Here is an 18,855-nt window from a genome sequence, read left to right as displayed (position 1 = left end):
TTTTTTTTTTTTTTTTTTTTTTAACAAAACAGGACACGCTTTTATTGAAATGACTTGATCTTGGCGAGAAAAGGTTGGAACAACGTAGTAAAATCAGTGTTCAAATTACAAATCTCTTCTTAGGGCAGGCGAGTCGGAGCAATAACTGCTCTGAAGCCGTCCTTTGACATTTTCCCACCATTTAATTTTACCGTCCCTGAGCTATGGTCCTCTCACTTTATCTGCTGCTCCTGCTTTCCTGCAGGTCCCTCCTACACGAGGAGGCGAAAAAAAAAACCCAGAAAAAAATCTGCTCCTGCAGTTGTTCAACATCTCTGATAATCGCTGGAGGAGCTTTTTGTAGACAAAACAGGGGATATTTCGAGGGCGGCAAAGTGTGGAGAAGATAATGGAGTCGAAGAGAGAGAGAGAGAGAGAGAGAGAGGGAGAAGTCATGGCCCCCCCGTGATGACGAAGCAGCTTCCAGTGAGGGCGAGCTCGCCGCCGGTGTTTGCTCGCCAACGGCGGCGAGCTTCACCGCCACGTCGCTTTCTGACAGTTTAATTTTCACACCTTTCCGGGAGTGCGGCGTCTTCATTTCACTTGGTTAACGTTTATGTTGCTCTTCAGGGAGGGAGTGTGTGGGGGGGATTCTGATAAAAGGTTTGGTTTTATCGAGTAAGTGTATTTTCTGAGTAAACAAATGGGAAAAGACAAAAAAATAAACAACCTAAAACCAATAAATTCAAAAGGGCTGCCATATAACATGTACTCATCAAAAGGCATAAGTAAATAGATGCACCTAAATCTTTTATTAAGTGGTGCTGAAGGGTCCAGATTGAGGCCTGTTACCTTGTCGGTCGTGATCACGATCGACTGCAGCTGGTAGTTTCTCTTCACCAGCAGGAGGGGAGTTAGTTCGACGGCACCTGTTGGACTGACCGTCCGTCAATCTGAGATGAAAGGAAGTCAGGATGTTGAGGAGCAGCCCAGGAACCAATCAGGCTCAAGCCCAGAGACTACTGGAAGGCGAAGACAGTTTTATATTGCCATCGACCGAACGGGTACCGACCAAGGGAGCAGCCCCCGCTCCAAAACCAACTCCCTTCAAGCTGGACTGTCATTTGAAGCTAAATTCCTCCTGGAGAAAGGTTTTAGGTCAGACAAGAAAGACTGATTTTTTTTGTTTAGCCACAATGATACCTGGGATGAGGCTTTCAAGCCTAAGATCACTGGATCAACTGTCAAGCATGGTGGTGGTACCATCATGATTGGGTAATGGGACACTCTGTGACACCGGACACCCTTCAAAAGACAGTAAAAACCTGGACACATCTGGACAATGATCCCAAACACACATCAGAGCTGGTTTCTGATTGGATGAAGCGAGCTAACGTTAAGTCGGGACTCGATTTTAAAGAACGGCCTCCTCAAATTGTCGATCCGATTGATAATTTGCAGAATATGGACCGGTGCCATGTGTTTAAGCCTCCATGTGTAATTCTGACCTCAATGTGGATTCAGGGAAAGTCCCAATGACTTCAAACTCGGTCATATAAACTTTCCACCACGAGAAACAAGAGTTTGGACAAATCAGGAAAAACCTCAGGTTAATCTGACGTTCGTGCCCAGATCCTAAGGAACGGCGCTTTTACCTGCAGGTGTCTGATGGTGAAAATGACGGGGTCCGACAGGTAGACTTTGTTGGAGTCCTTGTTGATGGCAGCCGTGATCACCGGCGAGTTGACGATGACCGAGTAGTTGGTGGCCATGGCTTCGCTGCCCAACTTGATGCTGGCGTTTTCCGTCGACAGGTACCCGCCGATGTGCTTGTACAGGACGAAGGCTATTCGAATTTCGCCTGGAGAGAGACGGTTGTAAGTTTTTTTTCCACACAGATAAAAAAAAAGGAGAACGTTTGGTTGAAAACAGCAGCGAAGTCAACATTTGGACAAAAACGGCCTTTTAAGTTTCAGCGCGCCGAACGTTCACAGAAGGCCCGAAAAATGGCATTAAGGCCGCAATTTAGTGTGGAGAAAAGCCGTTCAGACCGCAGAACGAGGCAAACAGTTTCAAAGGCTTCTGTGAAATGATTAGAAAGTGGTTTGAAACGAGCGACGACTCCGTGTTTACCGTACAAAAAAAACCTGCACCCAGCTTTAACCAGACCTTCACAAAGTCGTCTTAACGCCAAACTGCTTCACTTTTTTCAGCTACACAACACGCCCATGGAAATATTTAACATTTAAAAAGCCTAAATGGTGAATTATCTGCTACTAACGTATGGCACTTCTGAAATATTGACCAAAAACAAAAAAATAGTCGAAAACCGTGACTCTAAAAAGAGAAAATGAACTCTGAGATCTGAGAGCACAAACCCTCCAAACGCCAAGGTGCTTCCATTTTGTTCCAACGTAAATAACCCGTCAACCCCGTGAACAAAAAAAAGTTATGGCCAACGCGTTCCTGGCGGCCTTTTACAAAGGCGGGCAGTTTTTCTTGTTGATAATTTGCCTCGTGCACATCCGTCTCCCCATAGGGTCTCTCTTTTAAGTCCTCATATCAAAGAAAGCTGCCCCCCACCCCCGTCGTGATCGAGATCACTCACTCCAACCAAAAGAAAAGCCTTTGGGTGCTGCAGCCGTAGTCGACGGGGGAAAGAAAACACCCACCCTACCTGTGCACAGCTGGACGTGGACTTAGCTCTCCAGCTGAGAGACATTCAGCTCAGCCAGAGTCCATTCTGATTTGCATGAGTTAAAAATCCTAAACATGGGGCTCTTGAAGCATGTATTGCATGTATTCTTAAGCAGAGCTTAAAGCCATATTAGATGTCAAAATACGCAACAATCCAGTGTGTTTGATTTGAATCTCTTGGATCTGTACATCATCTATGATAGAAATAACCACTAAATACACATCTGGCTCAACCAAACGTCTACAGCGTGATCTGTAATAATTTGTAATAGTCGTGGTTTGTTGCCAACAATTATGAGTCGTTTGTTTACATCCGAACACTGACAAGTTTGCCTCGGCTCGCGACGGATATTGAGTCGGTTAAAAATTCCCTGGATGTAAACAGAGTTGGAGGCGTCGGGTTGAAACAGAAAACGTAAACTTCTTCTTCTACAAAAAGAAACGGGGACTAAAAGCCGTGAGGACGAGACGAGGCAGGAGGAGAATAACTTCAAGCGGCCATAACTGATCGCCGAATTTAGCTTTAAACAAAGACGAGGAATATTTGCTGTTTTTCAAGGCTGTTTTCCAAAAAACCCTAATGAGTTTGAGTTCCAATAACCCCTAAATGAACATTTAACAATGTAGAAATCGATAGAAGCTTAAAGGTTCAAATAAAAACCAATGAAAGTTCGTATTTTGGCAGCTGCTATGGCTTTGAATTTAACATTCTTTAAAAAAAAAAGCAGATGAAAACTGAAGAAAAGAGTTTCAAATGAACGGCAGTAATTACCTCACACCCCATGAAAGGAGGGCGATCATGTAACCATGTGTGTGTGTGTGTGTGTGTGTGTGTGTGTGTGTGTGTGCTAACAGACATATAGTATCTCACGAACTGCACGAGTTTCAGTGAAACAGTCAAAAAGTTCTCATTTGCGCCCCTAAACTAAAACTGGAGTCCACGCAGTTCAAGATGGCTTCCGCAGCTAACAAACCTGAACCAAAATGGCCCCGTCTTTGTCAGCGTCATAGATGAGTTGTCCCCGTCCCGTTCTCCGACCGCTAACGGGCGACGTGCATTCCTTCACCTTCCGCCTCATCTTCCAACCGTTTCCGCCGATCAAGTCGCTCTGGACAGTTTATCCCTAACTGTGAGCTGTCCACCATTATAAATCGCACGCAGCCAATAAAACAAACAAACAAAAAAAAGGGACAAAGAAGCGGACTGAAAGGGACTCCGTGGACTCACCGTTCCGGCCGTGCTGCTTCAGGGTATTCGCCGACAGGTGGATGGAACTGCCTTGTCCTCCGCTCTGTGGGAACTTCAGATCGGGCAGGTTCCCGTCTGTGCTCATCCTCGCTACCTCCAGCTCTGCGCACCAACACAAGCAGCCCACACCAAGTTCACCAATCAATACACGGCTTTAAGTTCAACTGTGAAGGCGCGTAGTTTTAAGACTGGAACTGCGGGGTTTTATTTTGCGAGAGATGATATTTTTCCACACCAGACTTTTTCAATTAGTTGTGTGAAACATTACCAGAACCTTGGAGAAAGTCTTATTTGTTCTTATTTTTAAATTAAAACCCAGTAAACTTTAGGCGTACTTTGTAACGCTGTGTTATAGCATTCACAGTAAATTACTCAAATGGAAGCCGTAGTTCCGATTTTTTGATGCGAGGTTCTGTGGAAAAAGGTAAAACAACACATATTGTACCGACTGAAGGACCTCAGTTTGGAGAAATCGAGTTTAACTTTGACCAGATCGACGAGCTCATGGCTAGTCCGAGTGGGACCAACCTTCACAACCTTCATGGCGTCACGGCTCACCTAAACATCATTTAAAAACCTTTACATCACCATCGGTTTCACATTACCCACTTGTTTACATCGAACCCTGTGACTGTTTGCCAGCGCTAACAGCAGCGGCTAGCTGTAGCCTCGGGCCCTTCCGGTCGGGAATATCGCAGCATCCCGGCCAAGACGGAAGTGTAACGTAAACCTGGCGGTGATGGAAAGGTTTACGAAACAGCATTCGCAAGAAACGCTATGAAATTTGAAAACCTTGGGAGTTGTTTTAGGGCAGCAGGACTTTGATCTTAGCCTAGCTTGACTAGCGTGTTAGCTTGTTAGCTAGCGTCTCCAGACTGAACAGGATAGATATCGTTTGAAACGTTTCCACAAAATAAACACTTCAAAAATCTGAACTACCCCCTTTAAACTTACGGTCCTCAGTGAACCTTCTTGTGTTCCAGGGTTTAGTCAGTTGCGGCTCTCCTCGTCATCAAATAACGCCACTTTTCCTGAGCCATTCGTCTCTGAAGGACTTTCTTGCTTTTAAATCTCGGCACAGAAAACATTGGCGTCTTACTATAGAAATCGAGATTATCGAATGTAAAAGGTGACACTTTTCTTCTGAGATGTGAAAAAAAACAAGATTCTCTTTTGCTTGTTTGGCGGAGGGCGAATACATATCAGGGAATCTTTTTTTTTTTTCCCCTCATTAGAAGCAGAGACGGAGTGAGATACAAGACGACGATAAAGAGCAGCCGCCACGGCAGCTCAACAGCTGTTGTGTCTGAAGCAAGCGCCTAATTTACGGTTCAAAGATTTCCGTGTCACACTGAAGAAGGAAACGAGCTGCTGATAGGAGCCCGGCTGAAATAAAGAGCTCGTTCCATCAAAGTTATTACGCCGCGATACAATTTGATTTAAAACAGCCAGTCTAGTATTCTCTAATCTCGAGTGGTGTGAAGTCTTTGGCATTCCTAAATGTCAAATTAACTTTCGAGGAACTGAGACGAATCCACCGAGTCATCGCGATGAGGGGGGGGGACGGGGGGGGGACGGCAAGAAAGCTTCATAAATGTCAGATTCTTAAATAAACACATCAGATGAAGTGGAGTTAGGGGTGGAAGCAAATTTGCGGCAGCACGCTCGCTAACTGAAAACCAACACGACTCGGCATTTTGTCAGGAGTTAGTCACGACCGCGCGTAACCTGCCGCGAGCTGAAGACGCGTGTCAGAAACGCGATTTCCGAGGTTTTATGTCATTTAAAATAAAGATCGGAGCGGCGACGACTTTTAACAGAACGTGACTCGCCTCGTTCCATTATTGGTCACACGATCTACCAAAAAGAACAAAAACAACTCCACAAATTAAGATTTGTTTTTTTTTTTTCCACAAACGTAATGGTCGTCTGCAACAAGCTGCAGGTTTACCGGTAAGTTAAACGGCTCACAAAGCTAAAAACCTCTGGTTTAATAATCATTTATATTCAAAATGGTGTAAATTTTTACTGGTGGAGTCGACACAAACACATGTAAATTACAGTAACGAAAACACAAGCTTGTGTCAAAAGAAATAGGGGGTTTGCGTGTTCGACACGCCGCATCAACGTCACGTTTTCTCGATGGAGATGGCTCCACTGTTAACGNCCCCCCCCCCCCCCCCGGTCCGCTCGTTGGAGGTTTTAATGCTGGCAGGAGTTCCAGCTATTGTTCCGGCTGCTCTGAAGCCGGCTGGCAGATTAGTCTGAAGTGGAGGCTCTCATCTTGAAAACGCAACTCGAACGCGCGCACGCAACAGAAACTTAATTAAATCCGATAACGAATTCAGTTCGTGTTTCCGATGCCACTGTGACACGCTGACTTTGATAAAGGTTAGCACCAACAGAAAGCTGCGGAGAGGGCACATTTAATCCTCCCTTTGTGTCTGTTTTCATACCGTGGCTTCCCATAGTTTCTCTTTTTTTTTTTTTTTAAAAAAAAACCTTTTGTATCAGTATTCTCTTGTCTCTTGTGCTTTCGTAAAAGGCCAGGGCTTTTTTTTTTTTTTTGATACATTCCCATTCAACTTAGCTAAGACAATACCCCAGATACCGCACCATTCCCTGGATTCCAAGCCTGCCTTTTGAATAAAGGAAGCATTTTTCTTCTCCCTCTTTGCTCTCGTTTTCCCCGCGCGGCTACGGAAAAGAGCTTACGACGGGCTTCGGGGAATTTTTCTTTGATGCCATAGGAGTTGTCGGGCCCAAAGGCTACACCTTCAAAGCGGGGTTTGAATAACACGGCTAATCAGCAGAAATCTGCTCGTGAGATTATCGCGGAGAGACTGACGCAAACAAAACCCGGGACGAACGCGCGCGATGTGAAAGTGTAAACACAAGACACGGTGACTGAGGAAATATACCCTCCACTGGAGGCAGACGGAAAAAAAAAAGATCAAGTCTAAAATAGTAAGGAAGCTTTTTCATGCTTTACGGCTCTGTCTACACGACATACAGTACTCGGGAGATTGATTTCAAATAGAATTTTTATCTTTTTCGAAAAAATCTTACCAAGCGGAAAGTTAAACAAAAACTACCCACAATGTGCCACTAGGTGGCGACAACGTCGACATCAACGTATATTAAAAAGCAGAAACAAATCCTTTTTAGCTCAGCTGAAAATTCTTCTAAAAGTGTAGCTTTTTCTCAGTTATGAACCTTTTCAGCACACAATCTAAGCTGAACAAGTTCAGGACAAAGCGAGGCACATATCTAAACAAAAAAACAATAAAACCAGCTCCATTGTTGTCTTGGTTTCTAGACCACAGTCATGGCTGCTACTTCATTGTTTTTTATAGCGTCGTATCATGTGTTTATTTACGACTACAACAAGAACTATACACTTATCAATACTTCTCTGGAATTTTATTTATTCATTTATTTTTGACAAATGGAGACTTTCTGCTTACTTTGCACCTCCCATCCACATGCAAACTGCATTTTTTTTTTGGTTACGAAAAGAAAAAAGTTAATTTTGTAAGTTAAAAGAAAATGTTTGTAAAAAACACTCCTTTTATCGTGGATTCGTGTAGACGCAATACAAAGCTTTTAGGAAACTGTCACCATGTGCTGTATAGAAAATAAGGCCCGTCTACACTACTATAGATCATTTTTTAACTGATGTCTTTTCACATTCTAACAAAAATGCTGAAATATCCATTTTACACTACTAGTTGGCAAGAATATCCAAATTAACTCCATCATAAAATAAGGAGAAAGAACCTTCTTAGCTTAGCTAAATTATATCAAACTTGTTTCTTCTTTGGTACTGTTTACGGTTTTCTCTCGGTTATTAATCATTTTAGCACATGATTAAAGGCTGCGAGGTTGATGTGTACAAGGTCAGAATAAAGTGAGACAGAAAAAAAAACAAAAACAAACCCAGCTCCATATTTGTTTGGGTTCCTGCAGTGCCAAGAGAAAGTGAAGCATGAGCAAAATGGGCTGCTACGCTGCCGATTCCTAAAGCTCCGTATCTCCAGTCCACACGGGTGCACCCTGAATAAAACCAAACCCCTCGGCTCGTGTGGTGATTGCAGATGCAAAAAGCAACAGAAATAATCTGCTTTCACAGGATTTTATGCATCTATCTCGCTTTGATCCGTGATCGTTACGTTATGTTATAACGAGACACAAGACCAGAACCGGGAAGTCAAAGCCACACAGGACGAACGCCCCCTAGTGGCTGCAGGCAGTACTGCTTTTTAAAATCAGCCCCTAAAAGTAAACAAATGACTTTTTTGTCTTGATTTCTCTTGATTTGTTTCTTACTTCGCTGCTGTATTTTTTAAAATTATCTTCAGTTTTAATTAATTTTTTGAGATTTAAAACATGTCAGCCTGTTAGCGAGTTAGGAGGCTGTGTAGGCGTTTCGGCGCGCAGAATCTACATGGCAGCTCCCGTAAAAAGGACTTTTTTGGCTTCAATTTTGGACGATGGACGTGAAAAGAGCTGCTTTGTCCGTCTTCATGTCAAGGATTTCGATTCTGTCTTTAAGGAACTTTGATCTTGTGGTGAAAAGGGTATTAGCTGAGGAGACAATGCAAACAATATTAAAAAAAGAGACATTTTAGCCAAGGAAAGAATGTTTATCTGTATTCTGATGTGTTGGAAAAGTGGTCGATTGGGCTGCGGGAAATAGGTGTTCTCAGTGTTTTTGTTAAAGCTGTTTGAAAAGGATTTTTTTGTCCTTTATAAACAAACAAAAAAATTTTTAAAATCTATTTGGAGTAGTGTAGATGGAGCCCAAGATTTAGTTCAAATCATAAAAAAAAAAAACCAACCCACAGCCCATCTTATCAGTAAAAACACATGAATCTGCACACAATAAACCCTTCACCCAAGTAATTCGAAGTGAACGATCAATCATTAGCTGCTGCGCTGATTACCAATCATTAAAACGGAGCCTCCTCGTCCTCGTTTTTAACAACCCTCGCTAGCATGAGGGATTACCGGAGCCAACTGGCGGGGGAAAAAACAAAAAATAAAAATAAAAATAAGCCAAGCAAACAGAGAGATAAGGCCTAGTAAACATGTCACCAGCACATAATTAACCAGGCTACCACTACGGGCTGTAAAATCTCACGTCGGGCTGTGCCGCCACCGTCTCTCTAAACGAGCTCCGAATCTCCTTAATACCCAGATGAATTGTGTGCCAGATACAATAAAACCCCTTTTTATTAATTCTCCTTACGCTGGCTTCCTTTTAAATAAGCAGACCTATATTTTTAGGTTGCCATGGCAGCAAGAACATAGAAGGAGAAAAAAAAAAAAAAAAAGCCCACATGCTACGAGAAGAAGGTTATACATCATGACTTGACTTTATTTTATGGATTTAAAGAAGCCCTTGTGCCTCTGGCAACCTTCTTGAGGGGGTGGGGAGGGTGAAATCTTTTGTTTCTGTTTGTAAATGGCAGATATAATTCAAAGTAAAACCAAAAAAAAAAATGGACGCGTGCAGGTCTGAATTAGCACCGCCAGGTAGAACGGCCATGACAGGTGTTTCGTTATCCGGGCTCGCTTGTGTGTTTCTACCGTGGAGACCAAAAAAAAATGAGCACTGATCCCTGATCTGCACGAGTGGTTCAAACGCAGCCATGAGATAAATGTCAATTTGCAGCTGTCTTTCTTTCAGCCCCGAAGCAGTCCTGCTAAACTTGACCCCCCTCCCAGAAAAGGGAGAGGCGTTTCTCCGGTGACCTTCACACTTGATCCGGTGCCATCAAGTGCTCCGCCGTCAATAGCGGAGCGCCCCGGATCGATAAACATGTGGTAAAACTCGGCTTCTGTACAACAAGCGGCAGCATAAAATATATATATATTTTTTTTAAAACGCCAAAAAGAAATTCAAGAGGCAAAACGGAACATTCGGCGCTTTAAATCAGTCCTATAATCGTCTAAGTGTCATAACTGGCAGAGCAGAGTCCATCCAGATGAGCTAAATATCTTTTTTTTCTTTTTTTTTCCCCCTGTGCAGATTGAGTAATTTGTTCCAAGATGGTTTACACTTGCAAACAAAAGACATCTAAATTATACGTAATTTGTCTGCTGGAATACAATATGTGTTGATTTTTTTTTTTTCCCCCTAACAAGAAAGTAAAAGAAACAGCCGTCTTGTCCTCCTACACTTTTTAATCAGCTTTAATTGATTGTACAAGGACGTTTTGACACTAATTTGTAAAATGAAAAATGTGCCTCTCAGTGGTGTTACCTGTAACGCTACTTGTGCACGAGGAGATGAATTTTGTCACCGTGTGTGCGAGTACACAACCTAAACGGTGTGCATTCTCATTTTCATGTTGTTTTTTTGGTGGGTGGAGGGGTGCCGGGATTTAAATGAAACCTTTAAAATGTTGTAATTTAGATCTATCGATTGTTTGCTTTCAATGTGTGCACATTAGTGCTGCCCAATGTTCCAGAAAAACATGCGATTACAACATTATTGATTATCCAATGACGTCATCAGTCGCCTCCTTGTGCTCACCTGGGTTTACTCCCACAGGCCAAAAAACATGCATGTTAGGTTCACTGGTAACTCTAAAACTGTCCCTAGGTGTGAGTGTGGCATGAAAGGTTGTCCAGGGTGTCCCCCGCCTCTCCCTGCGACCCGGAATGGAGAAGCGGGTAAAAGAAAATGGATGGATGGACGATCCGTCGCGATAAAGCCAATATTTGCCAACTTCTCTCGTTCTGTTCTGTCATCATGGCGCTCACGACACTCAACGTGCGCCTGAGAAGCTCAGGCTCCGTTATCGACACCTGGAATACAACAGCATGTGACTGACTTTGGTTCTAGCAGTCCTACGTGATTCTGATAGCGTGCGCGTTGACGATCATGTCCACAGCGGCTAAAATAACCAGGCTTTTCCGTTAAACGGTTTTGTGATAAGTTCATCCAGTCTTTAACCCGCTTTTCGTCCCGCCGTGATGCGAGCCGACACAGAGGAAAGACGGCATTGCGAAACCTAAGGACGGACGGCCCGGAGCACTGCGGATAAAAGGGGCGCCGCGTGTTTCCCCCTCCGAATCCTGCGTCCTCAAGCGGCGGAAGCCAACTTTACACACCGGCAGCTCAGAGGCATGACAGCAGAGGGTTGACTTCCAGCTCCGCCACGCCACCTCGGTCTTTTCAGGATCGGAAAAAAACAACACAGTGCTTTCTGCCGGCAGGGCTTTGGAAGTATTTTTGCCTTTTTTGGTTTATTGCCTGTTTCGTAAAAGAAGGCACATCTCAAAGCTCGAGAACAACCTAAACATTATCGTGTTTTTTACAGATATGCATGTAAGTAAACATTATTCAGTTTGCTCAAAATTCAAACTAGTAAACAAGAATATGGAAGAGACAACTGAAAGGCACGATATGTTTCGACATTACAGCGAGGTGGCCGTAACCGCTTAATCTCAAGATGCCAATTTGACGATTGAATACGTCGTGGAAAACAATCTCAGTTCGTCTCCGAGAAGCCGCCGCAGCTCATCGTTGGAGCTGTAAGTGGCGTTTGAATGTAAGGACGCTGCAGAGCCTGAATGTGGCGTGAGTGCACTTACGGATGTTGTCGGTGTTCTCCTGCACGATGTCGGTTTTCAGCAGGTTGTCGGCCAGCACGAAGGCCCCCTGCTCCACCGTGTCCAGCAGCATGGTGGCGGCCCTCAGCTGCTCGCCCGTGCTCAGCTCCCTCCACGCCGCCTGGGCCTGCGGCTGCAGCAAGTTGTTGACCGTCTCCACCATGGCCTGCGGAGTCCAGACCATTGATTTAGTGAGGGGATAAACAAATAGAAAGAGAAAACCAAAGTGGCTCGGGACCGTGGCTGTTTGAGACGGTGATATGGTAAATGGTGGCAGTTAGGGGAGATCAAAGAGGGTTCGACTGAAGCAACAAATCCCACAATCCTTTGGGACCGTGCAGAAAAGATGGACGATAGTTCCTTTTTTTTTCTAAATTTGATCCGAAAACTTTTACTATAATCGATGTCCAGAGCAATTTTTTGACTATTCCCAATTTATCCAAGCTACGTTTTTGAATACAAAAGGTCAACTGGCGGCGGAGGAATCAGTCACCTTGTTTTTGTGGCCATTTCCTTTTATCTACAGAAAGAATTAATCAACGTAAAACGAATCACAACTTCTCCTTACAGGACTAGAGGCCAGTTGTTGGATGACTTGAGGCTAAAGTCTTTAATTGGTGTGATAAATGATCCTACATGCTGACAAGCCCTAACGCGCAGCAGCGAGACACTCCTGTGGGTGTGAGAGGTATTCGCTTGGTAGCGGCTATCTGCAACCATTTAGCTCCGATCTCCCCCTGCACAAAAATAATGATAGCATTGAACGACGATTACGCCTTCTTTAATCTCCCCACAACAACAGGGGGGGGGGGAAGAAACGAACATCCTCGAGACAAGATGAAAAATTAAGAGCCATTAAAGATTTAAAAATGCCAATGGCAAGATTTATGGATGGAATACTAATTGGTCAAGTGAAGCAACAGAATCCTCGCACCACCACCGAAGGAGAGGAGCAAACTGAGCCCCCTGGAAATGTAGACGAGCTATTTCTAATCTATTAAAGTCAAGCAGGTGGTCAAACATGTTATTAGGAATCTGAACTGCTGGTGATAATAGAAACATTTGTGTGTACACAGAGAAAACGAGACCGTGAGACTTTGTTTCACGCTGTTAAGCTAATACTCGTATCGTAGCATCTTCTGATTTGATTTGATAGGGTACACGGCCGCCACCCACTCGGATCGACCTGAAATAAATTCGGCTCGCCTCGTACACATTTCCTGATATTTACCGACTTGAGATCCTACAGCGAAAGCCACAGTTCTAAAGCAGGGGTGTCCAATCCTGGTCCTGGAGGGCCACTATCCTGCATGTTTTCCTTGTTTCCCTGCTCCAACACACCTGATTCAGCAGTTAAATCCCCTCTTCATGTTCTGCAGCAGCCTGTTAATCACCCACTGATTCAAATCAGGTGTGTTGCAGCAGAGAAACAAGTAAAACTTGCAGGATGGTGGCCCTCCAGGACCAGGATTGGCGACCACTGGTCTAAAGCATCAAAAGCGTCTCACTGCCGAAGGGTGACAGTCAGGAGAAGGGTCCAAACCAATTCTCCAGGTTTAAATCTCCAACGTTAAACAAGAAACAAAATGGAAGCTGGTCAGGGAGGCTGCCCAGAGGCCTACACTAAAACACTGAAGGACACCTGCGACAACGTTCTCCTGTTCTTAAAAGCTGCAATTTTGGGATTCTTTGTACAAAACTTTGGTAAACTCTGGCTGTGGCTCAGTGGTTGGAGCAGTCGTCCTCCAATGAGAGAGTCGGAGGTTCGATTCTTTGCAGCAGTCACGTCGAAGTGTCTTTGAGCAAGACACTGAACCCCTTTCTACTCCGATGTGTCCCATCGGTGTATGAATGGAGTTTAAAGCACTGATTAGACTCTAAAGAATGATTTATTCAGATTAGCTTTGTAGGGATTCAGTAGAGAGCTGTTGTGTGGATGAGTAAATGAGGGCACAGATTGTGTTGTAAAGTGCTTAGAGTGGCCTGATTGGCCTAAAAAAGGCGCTATACAAGTACAGTCCATTTACCGTTTAAATGGGCTTAATAATAAAGTTGATTTGATATCAATACGTCGGGACTGTGGGGTAGAGCGACTTTGCTGTCTGGAAACCATTTCTTACAAAGAAAAACACCAAGGACTGGCAAAGAATTTGAAAAAGGATCCGTTTGTTGCGGGTAATAACACCGAGCATCGCCAATAAAGAACCATACCCACAGTAAAACAGGGTGGTGGCAGCAACACGATGAGCAGTTTTTACTAACTTCAGGTGCTGACAAGAAAAGAAATTTGAACTTTCAGCGAGACAGTGACCCTAAGCAGACGCCCTAATCAATGTATTACTGTAGAGATGTGAACACGAAGCTCTTTGGATCTCCACATAAGCCCGTTTGGTAAACCCGTCCCTGAAGATGCATTAAAAATGAAACAAAAAAAACCAAAACAAACAAGGAGTGCAACAAAACTGCGTTTTACTCAAAAACACATTGTTGACCAGCAGATTATGAGAGGGAATAAAAGGTTCGCTCAGAGAAAATGGGGATTAAGCTAAAGAGGATAAAAACTAAAAAAAAAAAAAAAAAAAAAAAATGCCTCGAATAACTTCTGTATTATTAAAATGTATTATTATTATTAAAGGATAAGGGCGCTGAAATCCCCAGAGACAGTATAATTTTGTGTTTGTTAAAACCCAGTGTAACAGAAAGAGGAGACGGAGGACTGGTTTTATTGAAATTCATGGCGCACCAGCTGTTTTTTTTTTTACCATTCAAAGCGTACTTCTCACACACACATTGTGCAAGTCTGACGCAAGAGTGAGCACACACATCTCCGCACCTGCCAGTACACAGTAAACCAGCTCCGCACGCACGGGGAGTCGACCAGCTTTGAAGTAATTATTCATTATCTGCACCCAATCTCCAATCACACCTTTTGACATTCAGCTAGAAGCAGAGGTTGATTCACTCTCAATTAAGGCGCTCTTTTTCTTCAGGCGCTGACATTCCCCCCCCTTTCCTTTTTCCTTTGTTCACAACTTCAACATTTTCTTTTCCTCGCTTCTTAGAACACTGAAATAATGGTGCTTCGGGGGTCAGGACTGACGGACTAGCAGAGGAGTGTCTTGCCTCCCCTCCATCCTACACACACACATAACACACACATATAGGAGAGGTTTATAAAAGGTTACACAAACGGGATAGAATAAGTCACCCGACAGGACAAGGAATAAGGTCAGAAACTTCATGAGGTAAGAACGTACGCCGAGGAGGGAGGACACGAGGTCACACAAACCTTCGAGTGGTTTTCAGATTGGTTCTTCACAAGAAGAACCAATCATGACAAGAATATCAGGCGGTGATACATAATACCGCCTAGCATGTACTGCAAAAGTACCAGGTATGTACTTAATATGGAGCTCGTAAGAACAGGTAAGTACACGGTATGTAAGACTACCAGGTAAATACCTGGTACATACTGGATAAGTACCAGGTAAGTACATGCCATTGGGGCAGTAGTGGCTCAGGAGGTAAGGGCTCGACCTGTAACCGGTGGGTTGCCGGTTCAAGCCCCTGTTTTGTCCGTCTCAGCTGTTGTGTCCTTGGGCAAGACGCCTCACCTGCCTTGCCAACTGGTGGTGGTCAGAGGGTTCGGTGTCGCCGGTGTGATGGCCGCCTCACTTTTATCGGTCTACTCCAGGGCAGCTGTGGCTACAATGTAGCTTACCACCATCAGTGTGAGAATGGGTGAATGAATGGGTGGATGACTGATTGTACTGTGAAGGGGTTTTGGAGTCCTTGGACCAGATAAAGAGCTATACAAGTGCAGGCCATTTACCATACCAGGTAAGTACTGAGTACCCACCAGATAAGTACACAGTACATACCAGGTAAGTACCAGGTAGTGCCGGGTAAGTACATTCAGTGTATGTACCTACTATGTACATATGTTCAGGATAAGTACAGAGTATTTACCAGGTAAGTACCCAGTACATACTGCTTTAAACTGGCAGTATTTTCTATTGCTACTAAATATTACACACTCTCTCTCTCTCTCTCTCTCTCACACACACACACACACAAACAGACATTACCACTGAAGGGAGAGTTTGGAGTTTTTCAAATGGGGTTTTGTGGAAAAGTTATGAACAATTAATATCTTTCCTTTTTCAGATTGCTCTTCGAACCACCTCAGTTTGGAGAAATAAGAGTTCCTGATTGATGAGCTAATGGCTAGTCCAAGCGGGGCCAAGACCAAACCGTCTCCAAAAATTTCAGAGTAGTTCATAACAACGTTATTTTAAAAGACTGTCAGTTTAAAAATCTGTTGATATTCCTGCAGGAAGTGCTCTCGGGCCGCAGAGCAGTTAGCAGTTAGCTGCTGTTTCTTTCTGCTCTCAAATAATCCGAAGATTTATGGAATTAACCACGTAATGCAAAGCTGGCAACAGGGTAAAGGTTTACAAAAATAGCGTTTGCATGAATTACTGTAAAACGACTGGCGTTGCTCTAAAACGCCAGGTTTTGGTCATTAGTGGAGCGGTCAGAAAATGCAAACTGAAACTGAAGAGTTCTGATTATCAGCGTTTTTGGTCACAGGGAGCCGGAGGAACCTGCTCGGAGTCCGAATGTCTACCAACGTTGTGAAAAACACTCATCTGTAAAGACAATGGAACGATAACTTTGCACTTGTAGAAATAACTGACTGCAAGCCTGCCCAAATCAGCCGCGTCTCCAGTCCTTGAGGGCCGCCACCCTGCGTGTTTTTTTTTTTTTTTGGGGGGTGGATAATTCTCTGCTTCAAAACAGCTATTTGAATGAATGGGTGATTAACGGGCTTCTGCAGAACTTGAGGACACGCCGAAGAGGCAATTCAATCACTGAGTCAGGTGTGCTGGAGTGGGAAAACAACTCAAACACGCAGAATAGTGGCCCTCGAGGACCAGGATTGGATACCACTGCTCCAAACTCTGTGAAACCGTAATTATTGTCAAAATTAATTCTCTCCAGATGTCAGTCGTTGAGTCCTCCTGTTTCATTAGAAAGTAAATATCTTTATTTACTCAAACCAAGGTCGTTCAAAGAGCTGTCTCTTGTTCATAACCTTTCCACATAAGATCTGAACTCTTATGCTTTGTCAATATAAACACTGACACCACATTCCCACACCTAAATCAGAACATAAAGCATATTCTAAAGATGGCAGAGTATGGTTACCAACGAGAAAAGTATGTAAACCACAAGTACTTTTTAAACAGGTTCTGTAAATGTAAATGCAAACCAAATCCAACAGATTCAAAACTTTTCTTTAAGCACAAGTTGTCCTCAGACCTAAAACAAGCACAGAACTGGGGTTCTGTCCATTAACTGCCACCAACTTTCAGCTTAAGAGCTTGTAAACTTAACTTTAGGGGACGGCATCCCGCTGTGCCCTGCATTCTGCGTTGGGCCACTATTACTGGTAAGCACAGTTTTCTGAGATAATGAGTCCTAGTTCTAGTTGGTTATTTTTGAACTGGACCACATAATTCATCTCTGGGCTGAGAGGGAACCGTTAGCTCTTTGGTAAAATGAATCAAGTCTCTCCTATCCATTTTCTTTTACCCGCTTCTCCTTTCCGGGTCTCGGGGAGCTGGTGCCGATCTCCAGCAGTCACTGTGCCAGAGGCGGAGGACACCCTGGACAGGTCTGAAGTCCATCACAGGGACACATGGAGACAAAGAACCATTCATGCTCTCACCTAAGGACAATTTAAGAGTTACCAATGAACCTAACGTGCATGTTTTTGGTCTGTGGGAGGAAACCGGAGTACCCGGAGTAAACCCACATGGGGAGAACATGCAAACTCCACCCAGAAAGGCCCCAGGTCAGGAAGCGAACCTGCGACCTTCTTGCTTGGGAGGCGACAGCTCTAATCGCTGCACCACTGTGCCACCCGGAAGACCTGACAGTTGGTAACCTTTTTTTTTGTTTAAGCCAAAAGTAAGATGTAAAAACAGTTCATTTAGCACGAACTCTGATTGAAATCTGTGGTGATTTCAAGACGAAGACCTAAATTTTTTGGTGCGTCTTAAAACCATGATCTATAGTGTGGAAAATGCAACATTCACTAAATCTGTAATATACAGATTTTCTTGGAATGATTCGTAAACCAAAAACCAATCTACTGTATTTTTGTTTTTTTACAGAATAAAGTTTATTTGAGTTGGGATAGCAACCACGGGGACATTTATCACCCACTGATCAGTCAACAGGTTTTAACAAAACTCTCAGAAAGTAACTGAATGTGCGTCTTTAAGCAATTAGTGCTGAAGTAAATCTAATTAAAGATGGCCGCCAAAGCCGACTGAATTTAGCGGACACAAAAATAGCTTCAACTCAGTCAGTTTTATGGATACTGAACTCAAGTTTGTCATGGTTGTAGCTGCGAGTCATCCCTAAACACATACTCTGAGCACTAAGAGATCACGTAAGACCTTCGGCTAAAACTTTGGCATTAACTGTTGGAGTCGACCTTTTCTGTCTGTTAGCAAAATATCTCATGAACCAGTGGGTGGATTTTAATGAAACTCTGAAAATCACTGGATGAGAATTTACAACTTTATAACTTTCGGCAGTCAACCCGATTTAAGATGGCCGCCACGGCTCATTGATTTTAGCAAACACAGAAATGGCTTCGATTTAGTCAGTTTTACAGATACTGAGCTGAAACCTGGTGTGGTAGCAGCTGAAAGTCATCCCCAGCACATTCGAGTGCGAACAAACCTTGGTTTAAAGATTTTTCTTTATTGTGCTGTGCTTCCTCCAGCTGGAAGAAATCCAATTATGTTTCGTCATATAGCAGGAAAAACACGAAAAAACTCCTAAACTTGATATATAAAGACAACCAAATATCAATCATTTCAGTTAAGGTAGCTCAACTTCAGCTGGAAATACATCAACCGAAGCGACACAATAGGTAACATCAGGAGGGCTAAAAGACTGCGGCTGTGAGCTCAAATAAGAACTTGTTTATTCCGTTCCTCGTGTACGTTACAAGCCAAAAGCACCGTGGAGGTCACTCTGCGAAACGTGACGTGATCAGAGGAAGAAGCCTCAGTTAGACTTAAGGAGAGCAGCTGAACGGAAGGTGTGCCACGATGCCGCTCGGCCGCTTTGAGCAAACTGCCTCTTGGTACCGTACAAATGGAGCTGCTGCAACACGCCAAACAATTCCTTTAGCTGCATTATTTGTCTTTGGTGAACAAACCGTGGGAGGTGACAAAAAATACCTAAATAAATAAAAAAGTTGATGTTTTTTTTTTTTTTTTTTT

General features: G+C 43.6%; 1 protein-coding gene across 1 annotated transcript in view; it reads right to left on the bottom strand.

Moving 5' to 3' along the window:
- LOC108234847 (adhesion G protein-coupled receptor L3) overlaps positions 1-18,855 on the bottom strand; it is a 289,951-nt gene that overhangs the window by 64,653 nt on the left and 206,443 nt on the right. Inside the window, exons 11-13 of the mRNA XM_037976458.1 lie at positions 11,531-11,714; positions 3,905-4,027; positions 1,635-1,840 (exon numbers count right to left, since the gene is read on the bottom strand). Of these exons, the coding sequence (XP_037832386.1) occupies positions 1,635-1,840; positions 3,905-4,027; positions 11,531-11,714 (513 nt within the window). The remainder of the gene's footprint in view (positions 1-1,634; positions 1,841-3,904; positions 4,028-11,530; positions 11,715-18,855) is intronic.

This window comes from Kryptolebias marmoratus, linkage group LG7, assembly GCF_001649575.2.
Source record: "Kryptolebias marmoratus isolate JLee-2015 linkage group LG7, ASM164957v2, whole genome shotgun sequence".
Taxonomy (NCBI): Eukaryota; Metazoa; Chordata; class Actinopteri; order Cyprinodontiformes; family Rivulidae; genus Kryptolebias; species Kryptolebias marmoratus.
The sequence above is the reverse complement of the archived record's forward strand: the minus strand, read 5'-3'. Positions and strand labels throughout refer to the sequence as shown.